This window comes from Lepisma saccharinum, chromosome 10 (assembly GCF_977018435.1).
Source record: "Lepisma saccharinum chromosome 10, izLepSacc3.1, whole genome shotgun sequence".
In the NCBI taxonomy this organism is placed as follows: domain Eukaryota; kingdom Metazoa; phylum Arthropoda; class Insecta; order Zygentoma; family Lepismatidae; genus Lepisma; species Lepisma saccharinum.
In genome coordinates, this window is record NC_139238.1 from 20,138,186 (window position 1) to 20,160,093 (window position 21,908).

At 37.7% G+C, this 21,908-nt stretch overlaps 1 protein-coding gene and 1 non-coding gene across 2 annotated transcripts in view; one reads left to right on the top strand and one right to left on the bottom strand.

Annotated features, from left to right (window-relative positions):
• Positions 1-532: 532 nt before the first annotated feature.
• Positions 533-694, bottom strand: LOC145994500 (U1 spliceosomal RNA). The gene has a single exon (XR_014442365.1). It is a non-coding gene; the product is annotated as a U1 spliceosomal RNA (small nuclear RNA).
• A 2,934-nt stretch (positions 695-3,628) lies between these two features.
• LOC145994242 (exosome complex component RRP43-like) overlaps positions 3,629-21,908 on the top strand; it is a 35,468-nt gene continuing 17,188 nt past the window's right edge. The window contains exons 1-2 of the mRNA XM_083130344.1: positions 3,629-3,670; positions 13,081-13,117. Coding sequence (XP_082986470.1) covers positions 3,654-3,670; positions 13,081-13,117 — 54 coding nt within the window. The 5' untranslated portion in view covers positions 3,629-3,653. The remainder of the gene's footprint in view (positions 3,671-13,080; positions 13,118-21,908) is intronic.

The following is a 21,908-nucleotide window of genomic DNA, read 5'->3' on the forward strand; positions in this document are numbered from 1 at the left end:
CATCCATAATGATTTCCTTTAGGTCCATCTCAACGTTGTCCCTCCATCTTCCCTTTGGTGTTTCTACAGGTCTCTTACCATCAGGTTTCCGAACAAGAATCCTGTAAACTCCTCTTTCCTCTCCCATTCGTGCCACATGGCCTGCCCACCTGTCTTCTTGATTTCATTATTCTAATAATATCTGTACATGTATACAAATTATGTAACCTTCTCCACTCACCTGTCTCCTCATCCCTTTTAGGTCCAAATATTTTCCTAATGATCTTATTTTCAAATACTCTCAATTTATGTTCCTCTTTCAATGTAAGGGGCCTTAAGTTTCACACCCATATATTACTACAGGCAAAATTACTGTTTTGTATATTTTAACTTTTAGTTTCTTAGATATTAAACGAGAAGACAAAAGTAACATGCATTTCCTCTTTAATATAATATTACTCCTAAGAATAGTAATAGGTTAGGATCCATTAGCATTTCTTTCGTTCAATCTAAATAAGAAAGAAAAAATTGAATTTTTGTTATGTTATGAAATAAGGGACGGCGCGAACGCAGTCCCTACTACCAAAAATTACGCGCCCGAGATATCCACGTTTGGGATATTCGCGGGGGTCAGCCCAACCGAAGTGCAATGGAAGAGCCTCACCCCGGGGGAACCGCCTTGCTGATCACGGTAGCCCCTACGCCAGGTAAGTATGAATTTCTGAAAGAGTACTTTTGCCCTATTCTATCATGTCAATAAATCTCCAACGAATGTTGACATATCTTGGCAGCACATGGTCAACATCCATTTTATACGAATCAGATAAGTCAATCATTTTAAAGGCATGTTATTTGAAATTTAATTCTTTCAAAACAGTTCCATAAAATTAAATTTCCTTAACAAATTTATATTTCTGTATTGAAAATGTACGAAACAATTTGCTGCCATCTATTGACCACATTTGAATTACTAGAAATCGCACTGCAACCATGCTGCAACTTCACACAGTTCATTTTTTTTTTGTTAGGGGGGGGGAGGTTTGGTCAATTTAATAAATGAGTTAACCTAGTCGTTCCGTTTTCCCACTTAGGTGGAGCAAAAAAAATCCTTAAGCAAAGCAAATTTCTTGACTCACTCGCATATGATTATGCACTATGCAGAACTGTTCGACCAAAAGTTTCTTCTCACGACTTATCGAATTATTCGAATGCACGAATCAAAGAGAATAATAGAATCGATTCAGAGTAGTGATGGGTTCAAGCCGTTCATTTGTGCGAGTCGACTCATGAGCGCTCGCTCACTGAGAAGAGTCGTTCAAATGAGTCGTTCAAAAGAGTCGCCAAGCTTCTTTTTCTCGAAACACATGCCTGAAGAGGGGGAAGGGGGTAGGAGGTGTTGAAGCAGATGATTGTATTTAAGTAAACGAACACAACGTACGTCCTTCAAGATTAATAAATTGTATTGCATTTTTGTGTATATGTGTGTGCGTGTAGCCGACTAGATGGCCAAGATTCTGAAGTAATCGACATTTGATCTTGCCACAGAAGTTCCCGGGTTCTAGTCCCGGTCTGGTCAAGGATATTCTTTACGAGTGTCCCTTGATCTGTATCATCACGCATCATCCTCATCGTCGCGATTATCTTAAAATTTGAAGAAAAGCGGCATAAAATAAGAAAAATACAAATACGATTCTGTATGTGTATGGATATACATATATGTGTAAACAGTAAACACACACACACACACAAACAAAATTTATTGCACATACTTGTTTTCATTACTCTGCCTCATGAGTGAGATTTTCTATATTTGTATCTTGTTTCAGTTTACATTTCATGCTGCGGATAATGCAAATTATGCAGTACGATAGCATACACAGAAATGCTATATAATTATATCAACCTTTTATTAGTAATAACGTGCATTTACATATTCTTCCTTTTTTCATTCGATCACTGGTTTTAATATCGCAACAAATGTGAGAAAGCGAGTCAACAAAATGCACTCCAGATCTGCGCTGCGACACATCATCGCTCGTTCACGACTCTTGAAACAGCACGAAGAGTCACAGCACAGTCCCACGACTCTTTCCCCATCATTCGTTCACGACTCTCGAGACGGCACGAAGAGTCATTAAGCACCTTAACGACTCGCTCGCCTTAGCGACTCTTCTGCTCACTCATCGTTCACGACTCTCGAGACGGCACGAAGAGTCGTGGAGCACCTTAACGACTCGCTCGCCTTAGCGACTCTTCTGCTCACTCATCGTTCGCTCGCGAGTCGCGAGCTCTCTTACACAAGGCGCGGCGGCGGCAGTCTCGCCAGCAGACTGGATCTACAGTTTAAAGTAGGATCCACCCGCTCGCTCTCCGCGGATGGCTAACAGCTGTGTTTAAGAAATATATATCGCTCTTGAACATTATCCATGTCCATCCCATATCCATAGCTTTTTGTTGTTCTACAGTCATTCAATATAAGTTTCTGCCAATATCATAATGTATGATCGAATTTCTATAAAGCGGGCCAAATTATACGTATGTATTTTTTTTAATGTTGCTTTCTACTAGTAAAACACCTTAACACGTAGGCTCACCGCAAATGGCCAACAGCTGTTTATATCACTCGTGAACATGACCCATGTCCATCTTACGTAGTTGTTCCTAATTCTGCAGTCATTCAATAAAAGCTTTTTTGCAGTATCATGTACGATGAGATTTATGATTAAACTTCTATATTTATTCTTTAATGCTGTTTTCATTAGTAAAATATTTACACGTTAATGTTAATGAAATATTTCACGTCATATGAAAACGATTTTGTCAGACAATGTTTAAAGTCCACTTTTATGCTCCAATAGGCTAATCGGGTCTCCCCGATGGCGTAGTGATAACGTCGCCGGTAATCAAGGGGTACCGTGTTCAATACAAAGTGGAGGTTCGGATCCTCCTTTAAACTGTAGGTCCAGTCCCGACTATCCTATCTGCACATAAAGGCTAATCGGAATATTGTAATCAAGAGGTCTGTGCCTAACACCTTCTCAAAATTTTTACAAGACTCCCCTAATATTTTTTACTAACATTTAATTTCTTGTAATTTTAGCGCTAATGGTTTGGCCGAACTTGAAACTACAGGACAAATTTGTTGGCTGTTCTTCGCTGCCCGTCATGGGCTGAGGTTGCGCGCTCTCTCTCTGCAAACAACACTCGCGAGTCGCGAGCTCGCGAGTCGACTCTTTCCTTCGTTCAAAGAGTCGCTAAGGTGTGCCACGACTCTTTGAACGAAGGAAAGAGTCGACTCGCGAGCATGCTCCTTCCCCTCTCATCGTACACGGCACGTTTCAGCCAGCTTTACGGGAAAAGGAACAGAGAGGACCCCCCCCCCTCCCTCTCCTCTCCAGTCCCCATTTGCTGCCCGCAGAATCGACTTGCTTTCTTTCAAAAATTCCGGCCGCCAGGCGAGTATACACTTGCGCATGCGCCTTCCTCGCAAAATTCGTGGAAAGGAGAGGGAATAATGGAATAATAGTTGCTTGGCGGGCGGAGGAGTCGTGGCACACATACGACTCTTTGAACGTGTCGTTCAATTCTGGTGAACGAGTCGTTCACCGCTCACAAGAGAGAGTCGTTACTTTTGAACGACTCGTTCACGAACGACCCATCACTAATTCAGAGAAATGGCGTCAGAATACAAGTAAGTGTTCCTAGTCACATGTAAAGCATCGTGATTTATATGTTTAGTGTTCTGAATAAAAATTATAATCAGTGTTATGTTAATGTCAAAATTGCATTTCATATATCCATATTTGGCGTTTTTGCTTGATATTTACAGACTACTTGTGTGATAGTGTGTGTCAATATCCTGTTCACGGACAAGTGACACTTCCATGCAATACTTTACTATACATGAGACACCTATCAATGATTTATTTCGCAATTTTTTACATTGCTAACGTACTATTCTGCATTGCGGAACATTTCTTTAGGTGAAATAATGAATTTCTAACGAAAATAATGTCTTACATTAACGAGTACTTTCTGTTGTTCCTTATTTCCACACACAATATGGCGATAGCTTACCCGTTCATCGCGCGTTGTGCCAGTGTTTAGTCGATTTGGAGTGTGCATGCAGTGTTGCAACCTTGTTCACCGAAAAATACCTAAATTTAAAAAAAAGGCATGAGTTTACAATACCGGACCACTCTCCAATTTCTATAAAATTTCGCCCACTTACTAATTTCGGTGTCCTGATGACGTAACTGTAGTTCATATTTGGCGGTCGCTTGTTAAAATTGTACATTTACGTCTAGAAATTGTAAAATAATCTTGCGATTTACCACGCTGATTGTCCCTACACAGCAATTCGGAACCATCTTTCTTTCGCAATTCGTTAATGGTCTTCCTTTATTCACAACAATCTTGCTGACGTAAGACGAGGAATGCCTACGAGGTTAGGTTAGGTTTCATTAGCATAAATACAAAGAAAAATTAATATTTTAGCTAAGAGAACTATACCTTGTCTTGCCTGTTGATTTCTTCATGTTTGGAAAATGGCGTCTTCCGTGGAGCTATTGTTCTTATGGTAGGGTTACGTTACGTTAAGAAAACATAGTTTATTTCGTTTTTTTTTTTTCTCGATATCCATACTTGACCGCCAATTATTACATGCAGATTCGTGTTTAGGAGTTCACAATTAGTGAGTAGGCGACATTTCATAGAAATTGGAGAGTGGTCCAGTATTGTAAACTCGTTCCAAAAAAAATAAGGTACTACTTTACTATACCAGAGACACCTATCAATGATTTATTTTGCAATTTTTTACATTGCTAACGTACTATTCTGCATTGCGGAACATTTATTTAGGTGAAATAATGAATTTCTAACGAAAATAATGGCTATTTCTTTCATTAACGAGTACTTACTGTTGTTCCTTATTTCCCACAAACCATCCACGGGTAGCCCCAAAACCATTGACATTAGCCCAAAAATTCACGATAGCCCCACGAACGATCACAGGGACGAGGTATGCCTACTAGGTTAGGTTAGGCCTGTTAGGTTAGGTTCCATTAGCACTCCTTTCGTTCAATTTAGCATATACGGACAATACGGAGCGTATTGTGCTCTCGTGCAGAAAGCAAATGGCGGCAGCAACAATACCGCGTCGGAAATAGATTTTCGTACAAAACCACATGCATTTGCATTAAAATGGATCAAAACTACATTCCCGAACATCAACAACGCTACAGAAAATGATTTGCTTAAGTACTTTCTCCTGTAAATTTGAAGAAATCCATCTCTGGTATAGTAAAGTGTTACCAAAAATAAAAACATTTCACGAAATTTTTTGAACCAAAAGAAATTGATTTTTGGTAACAGTATAGTATAGGTGAGACGGATTTCTTCAAATTTACAGGAGGAGTACTTACGGAAATCATTTTCTGTAGCGTTGTGGAAGTTCGTGAATGTAGTTTTGATCCATTTTAATGCGAATACATGTTGTTTTCTGCGAAAATCTCTGTCCGACATGCTGTTTCTGCTGCCGCCATTTGCTTTCTGCACGAGAGCACAATGCTTCGTGTGTTAAGATGACGTAACCCCATAGTCAGTGTTTCAAACTGTGTTTTCACTAGAACATGACATGTCGAGTATTTTTTTTTTAACTATGCTTGCCTAACCTAACTTAACCTAACCTTACAGGGAAAATTGGTTTTGGGGCTAACGTTAATGGTTTTTGGGTCTAATGTCAATGGTTTATGGTGCTAACGTGAATGGTTTGTGAGGCTAACGTCAGTAGTTTGTGATGTATTAGCATAATTTCAAATCCGGGCACGAAAGTAGGTTTTTTTCCGGTGAACGAGATTGCAACATGCATACATCGACAAAACGCTCACACAACGTGCCCTGAACCAGTACGCTATCGCCCGCCATAATGTGTTACAGAATCGAAATAACAAGTAACAGTAAGTACTCGTAAATGTAAGAAGTAGACATTATCTTAGTTAGAAATTCATTATTTCACCTTAGGAAATGTTCCGCATTCCAAAATAGTATGTTAGCAATGTAGAAAAGTGCAAAATAAATGATTTATAGGTGTCACACCTATATGAAAGTAGTACGGACTTTATTTTAATGCTAAGTGAACCAAACCTAACCTGCCTAACCTAACCACGAAAGCATGTATTGAACAAAACCTTAAGTAATCACTAAAACTCTGCAGTACATGTTAACAGACGTACATCGAAATCGAACCATGTAAAAATTGCATTCGTAGCATGATAAAATCGCAGTAAAACAAAAGGAACTTGGCCCAAACTCTATTATCCAAGAACCCAGTAATAATTTTATAAAGAAATATCTGTTGTCCTAGTTACACAGTAACCAGTAGATTAAATGGCCCAAGATCCTTTTCTTTTATTGCGATTTCATCATGATACGAATGTTTTAACATGTTTCGATTTCGATTTACTTCTGTTAACACATACTGTGGAGTTTTAGCATTTACTTTAGATTATGTTCCATATATGCTTTCGTAGTCAGGTTTGGTTCTCTTAGCATTAAAATGAAGTCCCTAAATGCATTTTTCTAAGGTTTTGATTTACTTCTACATTAATTCCCACTAGTCAACGGAAAATACATTGTCCATCAACATAAATAACTTTTTTCCGAAATCCGAACAGTGCTTGTTACTTGAAGGAAGTTCAAATTTCGTATGACAATGATTGCCAAAATTCTACGATAATTAGTCTTGCTGCTAGGTGAATTTGAAAAAAATCATAAAACAATCAAAACCATTATCCATTAAGTAATACATAATTGTCACCACTTCTAACAATATTTGATATATATATATCTAGATATCAAATAGATATATATATATCTATTTGTTGGGGTGTTGGATTGTTTCTGTTCGTGTGGTGGGTGTTTGCTGTCTCCTTCATTATTTGTGTTTATCTGCCCTTCTGGCACCATTTCTAACCCTATTCCTGTATATATATGTGTGTGTGTGTGTGTGTGTGTGTGTGTGTAATCTTGTGTAGTAGTAGTTGTGCATTTGTGTTTTATCTTGTGTAGTGGTTGTTATGTGTTTGTGTGTCTTGTGCAGTAGTTGTGCTGTGTAGTGTTTTTGGGTTTGTCTTGTGTAGTAGTTGTGGTGAATAGTGTGTTTGTGTTTATTTTGTGTAATAGTTATGCTGTATAATGTGTTTCTGTTTGTCTTGTGTAGTATCGGTGGTGTGTATGTATGTGTCTTGTGTTGTAGTTGTGCTCTCTAGTATGTTGGTTTTGTCTTGCGTAGTAGTTGTGCTGTCTAATTTGTTTGTGCTTGTCTTGTGTAGTAGTTGTGGTGTGTAATTTGTTTATGTTTATATTGTGTAGTAGTTGTGGTGTGTTTGTGTTTATATTGTGTTATAGTTGTGATGTGTTTGTGTTTGTCTTGTGTAGTAGTTCCTCCATTCATATTGGGGGTTAGGCGTAGAGCTGACAACTCTGCACTGTAAAAACACATGTCAAGAAACAACAATATAAGGCCATGGATGTTCCCAAGGTAAAATATTCCGGAGGTAAAATAGTCCCCCGTTCGGATCTCCGGGTGGGGACTACTTTGGGAGGTCTCTGGACTAAGGATAAGATCTACGTTAGGAAGAAGGATATTAAATTAGGCACCTGGAATGTTCTGAGCCTTTACCGGCCTGGGGCATTTCAGTGTACAGTTAATGAGATAGTTAAGTATAAATTAGATGTAGTAGCTGTCCAGGAAGTTAGGTGGCCAGGAGAAGGGAATTGTAAAACTAAAAATTATACTTTTTTCTATGGTGGTACTGAAAATCATAATTTTGGAACAGGCTTTTTCATAAATAATAGAATTATATCGGCTCTTAAAACAGTAGAATTTATTAATGATAGGATATCATATGCAGTTTTACAGGGTAGGTGGTGTAAAATTATTTTAATAAACATACATGCACCAACGGAAGATAAAGATGATAATACTAAAGATGATTTTTATGCAGAGTTAGAACAGGTCTTTGATAAATTTTCTCAGTATGATATGAAAATTCTGTTAGGTGACTGTAATGCACAAATTGGCAAAGAAGAGACATTTAAACCCACGATTGGTAAAGAAAGTCTTCTTGAATTAAGTAATGATAATGGTATAAGATTGATTACTTTTGCAACCTCAAAGAATTTAATTGTGAAAAGTACCACTTTTAAACATAAAGATATCCATAAATATACCTGGTCTTCTCCAGATGGTAAAACTCACAATCAGATAGATCATATTCTCATTGATAAGAGAAGGCATACTAGTATAATTGACGTTCGTACACATAGAGGTGCTGACTGTGCTAGTGACCATTATTTAGTAATTGCTAAATTAAGAGAAAGACTCTCAGTGATAAATCATAAGCAACAAAATCTAAAAGTTCTAAAATTTGATACAGGAAAGTTTACTGATGAAAGAATTAAGAAAGATTACCAAATTAAACTGTCAAATAGATTTGATGTTTTGCAGGATTTAAATGATGATGAAAATATAAATGAAACAGACGTAAATAAGAATTGGGAGCACATACGTAATGCAATAGAATCAGCAGCTAAAGAAAGTATAGGATACCATAAACCGAGAAAAAGTAAGCCATGGTTTGATAATGAATGTCATAATCTAATAGAAATAAGAAATCAGGCTAGACTTAGGTGGTTAAATAACTCTGATGATACAAATCTAAACAATTATAATAGAATAAAGCGAGAAGTTAACCGCACGTTTAGAAGTAAAAAAAGAGATTACTTGAAAACCAAAATTAACGAAATTGAAACAAACAGCAAAAATAAAAATATCAGAGATTTATATAAAGGTGTAAATGAATTTAGAAAGGGGTGGCAACCTAAAGTAAACTTGATAAAAGATAAAGACGGTGATTTTCTAGCTGACCCAAGTGATATTCTAAATAGATGGAAGAACTACTTTAATGACCTTTTAAATGTCCATGTAGGAGATAAATCAGAAGTGAATGAAGTACACACAGCAGAACCTTTAGTTCCAGAACCCAACTTGACTGAAGTTAAAGATGCTATTAAAAGGCTAAAGAATAACAAAGCACCTGGCATTGATTTAATACCAGCTGAGTTAATTAAATATGGTGGAAATTCATTAATGTATCAAATTCATAAATTAATCTGTTTAATATGGAATAAAGAAGAAATCCCTCAACAGTGGAAAGAATCCATAATTGTTCCTGTGTTTAAAAAAGGTGATAAAATGAACTGCAATAATTACCGTGGAATTTCTCTACTCTCAACAACATATAAAATATTATCTAACATTCTTTTAACAAGACTAACCCCATATGCTAATGAAATTATAGGTGATTATCAATGTGGATTTAAACGTAACAGATCAACTACAGATCAAATTTTTCACATCAGACAGACACTTGAAAAAAAGTGGGAATATAATCAAAATGTCCATCAGCTATTCATTGATTTCAAAAAAGCATATGATTCAGTCAAAAGAGATAAACTATATAATATATTAGTTGAGTTTGGAATACCTAAGAAGCTTGTTAGTATGATAAAAGTATGCACCAGTGAAACAGAAAGTAAAATTCGTGTGGGTATTAATATGTCTGACAAATTTACAATTCATGATGGGTTAAAACAAGGAGATGCATTATCTCCATTGCTCTTTAATTTTGCCTTAGAATATGCTGTTAGGAAGGTAAAAGAAACTAAAGAAGGACTAAAATTAAATGGTGTGACTCAGTTGTTAGCATATGCAGATGATGTAGACTTACTGGGGGATGATGTGAATACAATTAAGAATAATGCTAAAATATTTTTCAAAACTGCTAAAGAGATAGGTTTGGAAGTTAACAAAGAGAAAACTAAATATATGCTTACAGGCCAAAACCAAGTGTTAGGTAATAATCAAAATCTAATTATTGATAACAACTCGTTTGAACCAGTTTCCAAATTCAAATACTTAGGAGTAATATTAACAAATGAAAATTATATTAAAGAGGAAATAAAAAGTAGGCTTAATTCAGGAAATGCATGTTACTTCTCTCTTCATAAACTTTTGTCTTCTCGTTTAATATCTAAGAAACTGAAAGTTAAAATATACAAAACAGTAATTTTGCCTGTAGTATTATATGCATGTGAAACTTGGTCCCTTACATTGAAAGAGGAACATAAATTGAGAGTATTTGAAAATAAGATCCTTAGGAAAATATTTGGACCTAAAAGGGATGAGGAGACAGGTGAGTGGAGAAGGTTACATAATTTAGAACTACATAATTTGTATTCATGTCCAGATATTATTAGAATAATTAAATCAAGAAGACTTAGGTGGGCAGGCCATGTGGCACGAATGGGAGAGGAACAAGGAGTTTACAGGATTCTTGTTGGGAAACCTGATGGTAAGAGACCTGTAGGAAGGCCAAGACGAAGATGGAGGGACAACGTTGAGATGGACCTAAGGGAAATCGGTAGGGATGGAAAAGAGTATATAGAACTTGCTCAAAATAGGGAAACATGGAAGGCCTGTGTTGCTGCAGCCATGAACCTTCGGGTTTAAGAAGGCTAGAGAGTTAGTTAGTTAGTTAGTTAGATATCAAATAGCCAAGGTGTAAGGTCATTTATCAACACACACTTAAGTTTTGTCCTTCCCTTGCTCAATTACTGTAAGAATATACTTGACTTACTTGACTTAATTCCTGTTGTTCCCTGTGGAACATAGGGCATCAACAAAGCATCTCCACCTGGTCCTACTGACTGCAATTCTCTTCACTGCATTCCAGCTCTTTCCTTCCTCCAAGGCCTCAGCGTGAACAGATCTTCGCCACGTCTGTCTAGGCCTCCCTCTTTTCCTTCTTCCCTGCAGGTTCCAGTCTAGTGCCTCTCTCTCGACACCCTCATTTTCCTTCCTCAACGTATGCCCTATCCAATTCCATTTTCGCCGCTTTATTTGTATGGACACCTCGGTTTCTCCAGATTTTCTCCAAAGTTCTTGGTTTTGAATCACTTCTGGCCAAAGGATTTTCAAAATTTTTCTCAGGCAGCGATTGATGAAGGTCTGTAATTTAGAGGTAATCGTTTTTGTTACTTTCCATGTCTCAGACCCATACAACAGTACAGACTTGCCCCTTGCCAGGGTTACAGTGAAGACCTCAACAGCAACTATGGCGGAGAAGGAGACCTTTGGAACGGCATAGCTGGGTGAAGAGGCATTCATTCTCATTGAGTATAAATATGAGAAAAAGCCACTGTCTTGTGGAGGAGGGATCCTAAAAGACTAGGGGAAAATACCCCGACAGAAAATTAGCCTGCTTGGAGGCTCAGGTGGCAGCCCCATCACCAAGATCGGGTGCTGTGGGCCAATAACCCGCACACTTTAAACCACACTATTAAAGAAACATCAACAAGAGGAAGCCGAACTGATTCTAAGATGACGACATTTGGCCTGAAAAGGACAACGAGAACTGGAAGAATATAAGTAACTTTTAAATTGTGGATAATATTTTCGGACTGACTAGCTTCACCAGGTTTTAAACTGCGCATGCACATGATCTACGACTTGGCTGTCAGTGTGCATTTATTTTCGTTTGGATAACAAGTACTTTTTTCAGCACATCATGGAGTTAGAAAAATACTGTAATGTGTTCCGATGTAAGCTGCTGCTGCTGCTCATGTCATGTGACATAGGTATGAAGGGATAATACATTCCTAAATGCTTTCATTGTTAGGTTTAGGGCTATTAGTATTATTATTACTTCTGTAAATACCTCCAATACATAATCATGTGATTTCTGGTCTTCGGCACTTCCTGCTATTCTCGCGACCTGCTGAAAATAGCACCATATGCTATTCTCAGCATGTGGAATAACTCCACATGCTGTTCTTACCATGTCTTATAATTTTATCTTTTAATCCCCCCCTTTTCCGATTGTTGTAGCTTGCTTCTTTAAGGCATGAATTAGGTACCTTTGACTGTCTGTACCCCTGCTAAAAAGAAGTTTAAAATTTTTGCATGTTTTATGAACGTTTTGTGTTTTCATGGAGATGTGTCACGGCTAAACCTCCTTTACCTTGGGCTGAAGCAGCACAGCCAAAACCCTTTACCCACATGAATGAAGCACCCAACATGACAATCCAAAGCAGCAACAGATGGGATATTGCCTAAGGCCTACTGCTTCATAAACACAAAATATTAGTGACAAGAACCAATATATTTACAATGAATATAAATTACTTTATATTAGAATGTATTATAGAATAAAGTAAATCAAACATGAAGGATTGAAAACTTACAAAATCAAAATAGAAGCAAAGGAATGTTAAATTTATTGGTGTTTATAATTTTACATTGTTAGTTTAGGAGTGCTAAGTTTTGTGCCATTATCATTTGCACATGTTTTCCCACTTTATTGGATCACTTTTATTTTTCAAATTAACTGTGTTAGGCACAAAGCAATATCCACCATTACAGAAATCACTTATTATCCCTGTCTAGTTGGTTGCACGGTGCAACACCGAGTCGTCTAGTTCGTTGATTTTGAGTCAGGTAGTGTATTTCGTGTCTGCACCATCTGCACTACCTTCCGGACCAGTGTATGTACGGTGTATGGTCACGTGGTGCATGCTAATTAATCAAATGACCATTTAAAGCAGCAGACAGGCATTTGTTGAATATTCTGAACTTGAACACCGCTTTCTGTCTAATTGAATGTAATTTCCTTGCACCACTCTGACACTGGATACACCTGCACTGCACCGAGTGTCAAAAAGTGCAGCCAACTAGACGGGGCTATTAAATCATGCATATTGCTATAGTGGAACCACGAGCAAAACAACCTGCGCAGACCCGCGAGTCCTGTGCACCTTACCCCTGCGAGTAGGGGAGGGGGAGAGTAGACCATGCTTCCTTATGGCCCGAGGTGGAGGGAAGAAGGGAAAGCTGCGCGGGGACTTCTCTTCCCAAGGTTTTTTTTCCTTGTGGTCGATCTATAATATAAATATTTAGTTTATTTTGTGTATGAATTGATTTTTTGTACATACAGTTGACACACACGAGTATAGTTACAAGATATATTTTTTTCATTTCAGAATAATTCATCCAGTTAAATACTACAGGGATTTTCTGGTAAGTTTTTCATTTAATTTTGTACACGGCCTATTTGGAAAGCTTTAGTAGCACCGTCTATTTCGCTGCACTTTTTTGGCACTCTTTGCAGTGAAGCATCTAGTTGGTTACACGGTGCAACACTTGAGTCATCTAGTTCGTTGATTTGGAGTCAAGTAATGTATTTGGTGTCTACACCGTTTGCACACGTTCTGGGTCGGTGTATGGTCACGTGGTGAGTTCTATCTAATCAAAAGAATGTTTAACCTTTTAAGTCCCGATCGAATATATTCTGATCGATGGCATTTTTAGCCACAGTCCCGATCGATGGAACAGAACCGTTTTCATCACCTTGTAACCCTGTTCATTTTCTATGCTCATGACTCGATATGCATCGACAGCGATGCTGGTGCTCTTCAACTCCCTAATGACTCAGCAGCAGCTGCTAAATTTACACCACCTCTTTCTCGTCACAGTAAAAGAGGCATCGAATGACAGAGCTCGCACAAGTGAGTTGGGCTGTTGTAAATGCTTGTTTACAATCTCATGCCTTGCAGGATGAGGAAATCGTTTGTCTATTGTTTTCCTTCTCAACATGCCGAAGCAGGTCATGGTCCGAGGGGGCAATGTTGTCGTGTTTGCGGCGATAACTTTCCAGTGGGTGAAATGGACTTTGCACAATGCTTGCTTCAGAAGACAACCACTCTTCTTGGAAAGGAATATTAAAGGGGGGGGGGGAGGTTGGATGGGGGCTAAAAATAACTCGTGCACTTCATTGTAAGTGTTGCCAACCCTTGTTGAAAGAAACTCATGCACTTGTTTTTTTTTCTTCCGATAGCAAAAGCCATTAGGAACAAAACAAATATTGAAAATATAATGTAGACATGTGGTTGCAAATAGGACATAGAATTTGTTCCTGTCCCATGTCTCAACAGGGAGGGGGAGGGTAGGGTGGCCAAGCACATACATTCAAAAAAGAGGACAGACCATGGCAAAAAAGGAGGACAAAATCATAAAAAAGGGGACACTGCAAAAAAAATGGCAACACATTTGCCATTACTCATAATTTAATCAATATAAAAAATCTTACAAACACTTTGCTCACAGATACTTCTCACATGATATCTTTCAATAATTTCCTCTTACCTTTAAGCAAAGAAAGCAAACTCCTAATCTGTTATTTAACAAATGACAAAGAATATCTACAATTTGAAGCACAGAATTTTACTCTCTTTCTAATTCTTGGATATTGGAATGAAATGTCCCCACAAGTGAATACATAACGAGTAAGATTAGCTTTAACTTATTTCCAAAAAGCTAATTAAAATTTTAGGTAGTTTAGATTGGGTAGAGAAATATGATTTTAATGCCACAAACATTTCTAGCACTCTTTCAACAGCAGGGGAAAGTGGCAGCCACCTTACACTTTACCTCATATTCGTCTCAGGGATATTTTCTTGCAAGATAATTGTTGAATATACACTTTCGCTTCGTTATTTCATGAAAGTAAATATTACTTAATAATCAAAATTCTCAGTACGCATTTCTGTATCGTGTATGTATAGCTCGAAAAGGAACTGGCCGATCCCCGTGGTGGAGTGGTTAGCACACAACGCCAGCGGTCACCGATTCGAATCCCAGCCTTGGCATGGGTGTTCTTTGTGAGCGCCCCTTCATCAAAATCATCATATCATTGCTCATATACATCTTTGCAATTTGCAAAAAGTGGCAGAAAAGCAAAGTAAAATAAACCAAATAAATCAATCAAAAAGCAACTGCACAGACTACGTGAGTTCCAGCAGTTTCAGAGGGTGAGGCAACGAGTTAGAATAATACTAATGATTAGGGTGTGGAATTTTGCCTATTATATCCCTTCGTTTCATGGTGTTTCTAGTCCTAAAATGCATTTTATACTGTCTACAAATGCCTATTAGAGCCTATTTTGCTTTATTGTACCCAAAGATCGCTATTCTGCAATTTTTGCATACTTCAGCCTTTTTTACGTGGCTTTGGCTTTTCCTAGATTGAATAATGTAAGGCTTTGTTGATGTTGTACTGACTGAAATTTGATATTTATCAGATTTGAGGGTCTCAATTGGAACATTGTTTAAAAATATATTTTTTGTTACAATGGTGCAAATTGTTTTTCATCATTTGTTCAAATTCGCATAGTTATTTTATTATTATTATTTATTAATTACTTTTACCCGCAAATGTGAATTTCGATCAAAAGAGTATTAATATTAATAGTTTCTGAATAGTTATCTCACTTTTATGTATAAACTGAAGTGCCAATACAGCCTGTGCACTGTAAGAAGAAAATTGAAATAAGTTCACATTCATTGCCTATTTTAATGTCAATTTTAGGGTGACTTTTCTTAGTTTATTGTGCCTTTTTATTTGCCTATTTCAGAGGTTTTTAGTGCCTATAAATCCGCACCCTACTAATGACTCAGTCGGGAAAGTGATCGTGTTGAGTTCCCAGATGGTAGGTGAGCATTGCTTGAATACCTAACGCACACCAAGTGATATGCCTTAAATGATGATCGTTACATGTGGAAGCATTCTCTAGGCAGCACTATTGCTATGGTCTTTGCTATACTCTTTCCAAAAAAGGAGGACATTTACAGATTTCTAAAAAATTCACCCGGACGCCGGACAGACATCTGAAAATGAGGACCTGTCCGGACAAAAGAGGACGTCTGGTCATCCTACGGGAGGGACAAAATTTGGTATTTTTTTTCAATTTTCACATTTGAAGCCATGAATAATAACAAATATATACAGATAGCAACACTTTTTCTTTTCTATGTCAAAGTACATTTCATTCTTAGTAAAATGTTTCTTGTTTCACTAAATTATCTGCCATCGGAAGGAAGCTATAAGGATTTTTGCTAAACCTTACAAAACTCGTTTCAGTGACCTGGTGGGACAGAGGTAAAAATTGCATAAGCACCACGGGACTGTAAAGGTTAAAATATCAATCAGGCATCTGTTGAACCTTCTGAACTTGAACACTATTTCCGTCTACTTGGTTGAACGGCATTTTCTTGCACCACCCTACACTGGAATACACCTGTACTACACCGAGTGTCAAAAAGTGCAGCAAAAAAGACAGGGCTAGTGTTTTTGATAAATTTCGATGTGCACAACATATGTTACAGCTGAGAGGTTATTTGAGACTTACTGAATAGGTTAAGAGTAAAGTTTGAGAGAAACTTTTTCTTTAAAATTTAAATCTGAAAAAGCAGTACTGGGTGATTTCATCTCAGATCATACAGGTGCTGTCAACTCACCATCACGGATTTTGCTGAAAAAACTGTGTGTTAAAGGACCACATGATAGATGTCCAAAAATAAAATATTTTTCTTTTCTGTTGGTTTGTTACAATGTTACAAGCTCACGAAGAAAGACACTATTTGATAAAAAACATTCACGCAAGGAAAATAATGCAATGTTCAAACCACTATAAATCAAAAACCAAAATTGGTAGAGACTTAAGGTTTCCTTTATTTGAAATTTGTTCAAAGTACTTCCAAAACCTTATTAAGGAACATATTTATGAAACCCTCTTCAATTCTAAAATTAAGAATCAAAATACGAAAATACCAAAAAAATTTCAAAGTTCATTTTTTTTTTAAAGTGAAGAACAACAAACAGGACATGAGTTTTGCTTGGATAATATAATATGGGAACTGAACTAACTATTTGCAATTCCATGTCTGCACTAACTTCTAATGTTATGTAGAAAATTCTTAGTAAAATATGAAAAAAATGCTTTTTGACCCTTTTTTTTTTCAGAAATTATTTTCTTACTTGCAGCAGGTGCAATCAGACTTTGCAATATTTCTGTGTGTAACTGCGGAGAATTTTTTTAAAAAATGTCCTCCCATGTTCCATAATTTTTTTGTAAAATATGTTACACTGGCAACACTGTTTCTGACTGCTGCTTGTCAGGGAACCTGTAGAGCATCAAATATATTACTGGTAACATTTTGTACATGCATGCTTGCTCGCATGCACGTGTGTGTGTAGTGGTGAAGAACTACTTAAAGTAGGGTAATTCCACATCATTTCAAACAACCCATGTTGCATCGTAATTTTTAAAAAATATTAATAATTTAATAACTTATTTCTATATCCTTCAAGTGTTTAAAATCAACATTTCGGGCATATGTGTAGATTTGTCGGACATTTTTGATTGTCACATGAGGTGATTTTACCATTTTCAGATGTTTATGAAACCCAAAATTCATTTTCTTCAGAAATAGATGCTCTTTCATTTTGTTTATTGCTATTCGGCTGGTAACTATTGTAGCGTGACGTCGGGTATGGTACGGGATCAAGTCACGCAGGGATGTAGCTCAGATAAATAAGGTAGGTCTTTAGTTTTGACTTATCTAACCACCTCTACCCTAAAGGGAGCTGATGAAGGTTTGTTGGGAGCATGTGTTGTTGAACACTACTCACCCCTTGCTGTAGATCTGGCCCTCGGCTTCAGGTTTCTGGGATGGTAGGACTTTGCACCTCCAGCTGTACACCTGGGGTATCCCTGGATGCAGATAGAAATTTACAGTGGATGTGCACTCATCGCTGGCGAGGGCCGTTGCCTTGCTGACTGCGCAGAGCCGAGTGGAAAATTCTTGTTGCCTGGCTCTGCATCCGGTGGAATGTGGTATGAATGAGTGTTCAACTTGCGAGCTTCAGAGCGATGTTTTAGGAAAATTGATGTTTCTACCTTTATGCGTAGCTTCATATGTAATATGTAAACTTTAAAAAGTCTATGTTTCAAATGTATTTATATATGCCTTATATCTTGCAATTTCTTCACTTACCAATTCCATATGTGTTTTATTCAGTATTGTAAAGGGGTTGATTTTGGATAAATGTAATCTTCAATATATTTCTTATTCGGAGAAGCACGTTCACCAAATTTTAATATCATATTGAGTCTCTGTTGCAAATTTAAGGTTTTCCCTCTGTCCTCTATTTGGGGCCACAGAGAGTCAAGATTTGTTTCTCAAAATCTTCAATTTTGGAGAGTTTATCGAAAAAGGAAGGACCCAGGTACCTCATACGAGGTGACAAAAAAAAAAAAAACAGATTGATTGCATAAGTGAAAAACAGAAAGGAGTTGGTAACTACAGTTTTGGTGACGTCATGCTACACCCCTAGTCTATCTGTGCTGCAAGTTTGGACTCACCCGGTTTCGCCAGTTGAGAGTATTGCGTCATTGCAACCGTGTTCTGCCGAAAAAACGTCTAGTGTGAAAAGTGCACAAAGAATCAACATCAGATTCCTTTTGAAACTTACTTTCAGGGTCATAGGTAAAAATCCATATCTCATCACAAGTAACAACAGATTTCAACTAACTTGACTCTTTTCTAAGGCATTGTAACATGTCCTCACTCAAGTCTTTACAACACAGTTTTTGGTCATCTGACAAAACTTTTGGTACAACCTTAGCACAAATCTTCCGCATGTTCCATTCCTCTGTTAAAAAGCATCGAACAGCTTCCCTATCCAAGTTAACTAACTCGGCCACTGCACGAACACTCTATCTTCGGTCACCTCGTATCACTTCACAAACTCTTGCAATGTTTTGTTCCGTAATCGCAGTTCATGGGCACCCTGTACGTTCATTGTCATCCACACTGTCCCTTCCCTCCGAAAACAGTTTATGCCATTCAAAAACGCCTGTCCTATACAAAGTATCATCCCCATAAGCCTCACTTAACATTTTGAATGTTTCTGTTGCCGATTTCTTAAGTTTCACAAGGAATTTGATGTTGATTCTTTGTTCACTTTTCACACGACATTTTTTCGGCAGTACACTGTTGCAGGTGTTCACTCAATGATGCAATACTCCCAACTGTTGAGACAGGTGAGTCCAAACTTGCAGCACAGATAGACTAGGGGTTGCATGAAGTCACCAAAACTGTTGTTGCCAACTCCTTTTTGTTTTTCACTTATGCAATCAATCCGTTTTTTGTGTCACACCTCGTATATCTTACAATTCTCTGATATATTTATTGTAGTGTAGAAATATTAAACAAGTTTAAATGACATTGTTGAGTAACTTCGATAATTGCATCTGAGTGCAGCATTGTAATCTGATTCTTATTGTTATTTATAACCAACAGAACGCTTGTGTGCGATTGTTGTATAGGAGGTCAACTGAGCATCATTCAGTAACTTCAAGAATTGCATCTTACTGTAGCATTGTTATCTGATTATTGGTATTTTCTGCACTGTACTGTGGGCCAAGTGTGAGCTTCATTGTTTACAGCAGTTGGTAACTGACTTTTGTGAAGTGAACATCTTTTAGGTGCTGTACATACAAGTGGGTTGAAAAGTGTTACTGAAATTGCAAATAATGGCACTCCTTTTTAATGATTTTTCAATGTTATTTTTGAAAATGATTTTTCAGAATATGTTTTTGAATTTCTCATAATTTTACGAACATTTATAAACAAATTATCCATCTGTTATATTCGACGAAATGTCATGTCATGTACAGCGGAAGGTGTCCTGCTGAAAGATGCACCGCTGAACGTCATCCCCAAACAAATCACGAATGGTGGGTAGCACTTTTACCTCTAAGACCTGTTCTTGGTATTTTTTTGGCATTAATGTTGCCCTCTAACACTGCTAGACACCCGACACCATGCCTTGCCATGCTTCCCCACACCATGACTTTGACTGGATGCTTCATAGTGGCGGTGGTGCACTCAGGTAGCATGTCTTCACCTGTTCTGCGACGCATAAACCTCATGCCATCACTTCCAAAGATGCTGATTTTGCTTTCATCGCTCCAAATGACTTTACCCCAATCTTCTTGTGTCCACTCCCTGTGTGGTAACGCCCACTCCACACGCTTATTTCTCTGCTTTTGGTTGAGATAAGGCTTGCTTCTTGTGACCCTCGCTCATAAACCATTTTCGCAAAGTTTCTTTACACCGTAAGTTCTCAGATGGCATTAACATCTTTTGCGGTACGCCGGCGATCTTGTAGAGAAAGGCGGCAGATTCTACGACAGTGTTGAGAAGTTAGTTTTGGTTTCCTGCCACTTCTTGGAGCAGTTTTTGTGCTCCCAGTTGCTTCATACCGCTTGCAAACTTTTCTAACACCTCACTTTGTAATACCATTACCCAACCTTTTCACTATTTCTTCATAAGAATAGCCTTCATCACGAAATGTTACTGTCTTACTCCTTCTACTTGGTGACCAATCAGCTTGTTTTTTTTGTTTTAGGAGCCTTTATTTGCAATTTCAGTAACACTTTTCAATGAAGCTCACACTTGGCCCACAGTACAGTGCAGATAATGCCAATAATCAGACAACAATGCTGCAGTAAGATGCAATTCTTGAAGTTACTGAATGATGCTCACAGTTGACCTCCTATACAACAATCGCACACAAGCGTTCTGTTGGTTATAAATAACAATAATAATCAGACTACAATGCTGCACTCAGATGCAATTATCAGAGCTAGGAATTTTAGGTGCTGCACCTTCAATTTTTTGGGGTGAAAATGGGTAAAAAAAGTGACTCATCCCCAAAATAAGCACTTATTGAACGCTACTCATGGTGTTTCGGTTGCACCTTTTTGCACCTTTTTCACAATCTCAGAACCTTTTCCACCTTTTTCACAATCTCAGAACATTTTGCACCTTTTCGCTCTGTTTGCATCTTTGTCATTTTTTTTAATACAACTCGCACGCTGTTTAACCCCACCCACATTCGAGGCGCGGTTTCTTGGCACACAATTCTTGTTTACCGCACAACAATGAATCGGCTTTCTTCAGTTCTTGGACATTAATGTAGTAAGCGTGCGGGCTTTAAACAGTGACAACAATAACGCGTTACAATTGCTAGAAGTTGTGCTCTTTTTGTCCTATGCTGTATTGTTTACGAATTGTTGTAGGAAAGCTGTTTTGTTTTCGTTTCCTTCTCCCGTCTCAGCGAGCAAGGTAACTGCAGTCTGTGATCGACTGATTGAAGCATCGGATTTGCTTGTTCACCATGCCAAAACATAAGGTAAATGTTGGGAAACTGCAGGACATTGTTAAACAGTTTAGCGGTGACTGCATTCAGAGTGATGGATCTGTTCTGAGGTGTGATGTGTGTGATATTCTATTGCTGTTGATGACAAACACCAACGCACTCGGGTTGTGCAGCATCTACAAAGTGGGAAGCACGTCAGGAATAAAGAACTACGAGATGGTAAAGTGGGAAGCGACAGCAATCCATTAATGAGGTGCTTGCATCTTCGAGTTCCAGAAATACAAATGAATTTTTCAGTGAGATAGCAAGGATATTTATAGCGTGTGGAATACCTCTTTCGAAACTTAACAATCCTGTCATGAAATCATATTTGCAAAAATATACTGGAAAGTCAGTTCCAGATGAGAGCACCTTAAGGAAATCTTACCTTCAACCTCTTTATGAAGCTAAAATCTCGCAGATCAGGCAAGTAGTAGCTGACCATCCAGTCTATTTCATACTAGATGAAACCACAGATAGGCAAAACAGGTACGTTTTGAACTTTTTAGTAGCACCTCTCAATGGACATCATGTGAAAGAAACACTTGCTTTTAAAAACTTATTTTCTTGGCAAAACAGATAATGCAAGTGTAATGCAAAGTTTCAATGATGCATGTTTTGTATTGTGGCTGGAGGGCTTAAAATATGATAGTGTGTGGTTAGTTCTTACAGACCAAGCATCTTACATGTTAGCTGCATTTTCTCATCTGCAGAATATGTATCCTAACTTAAAACGTGTGACCTGCATTGTTCATGCTTTGCATCG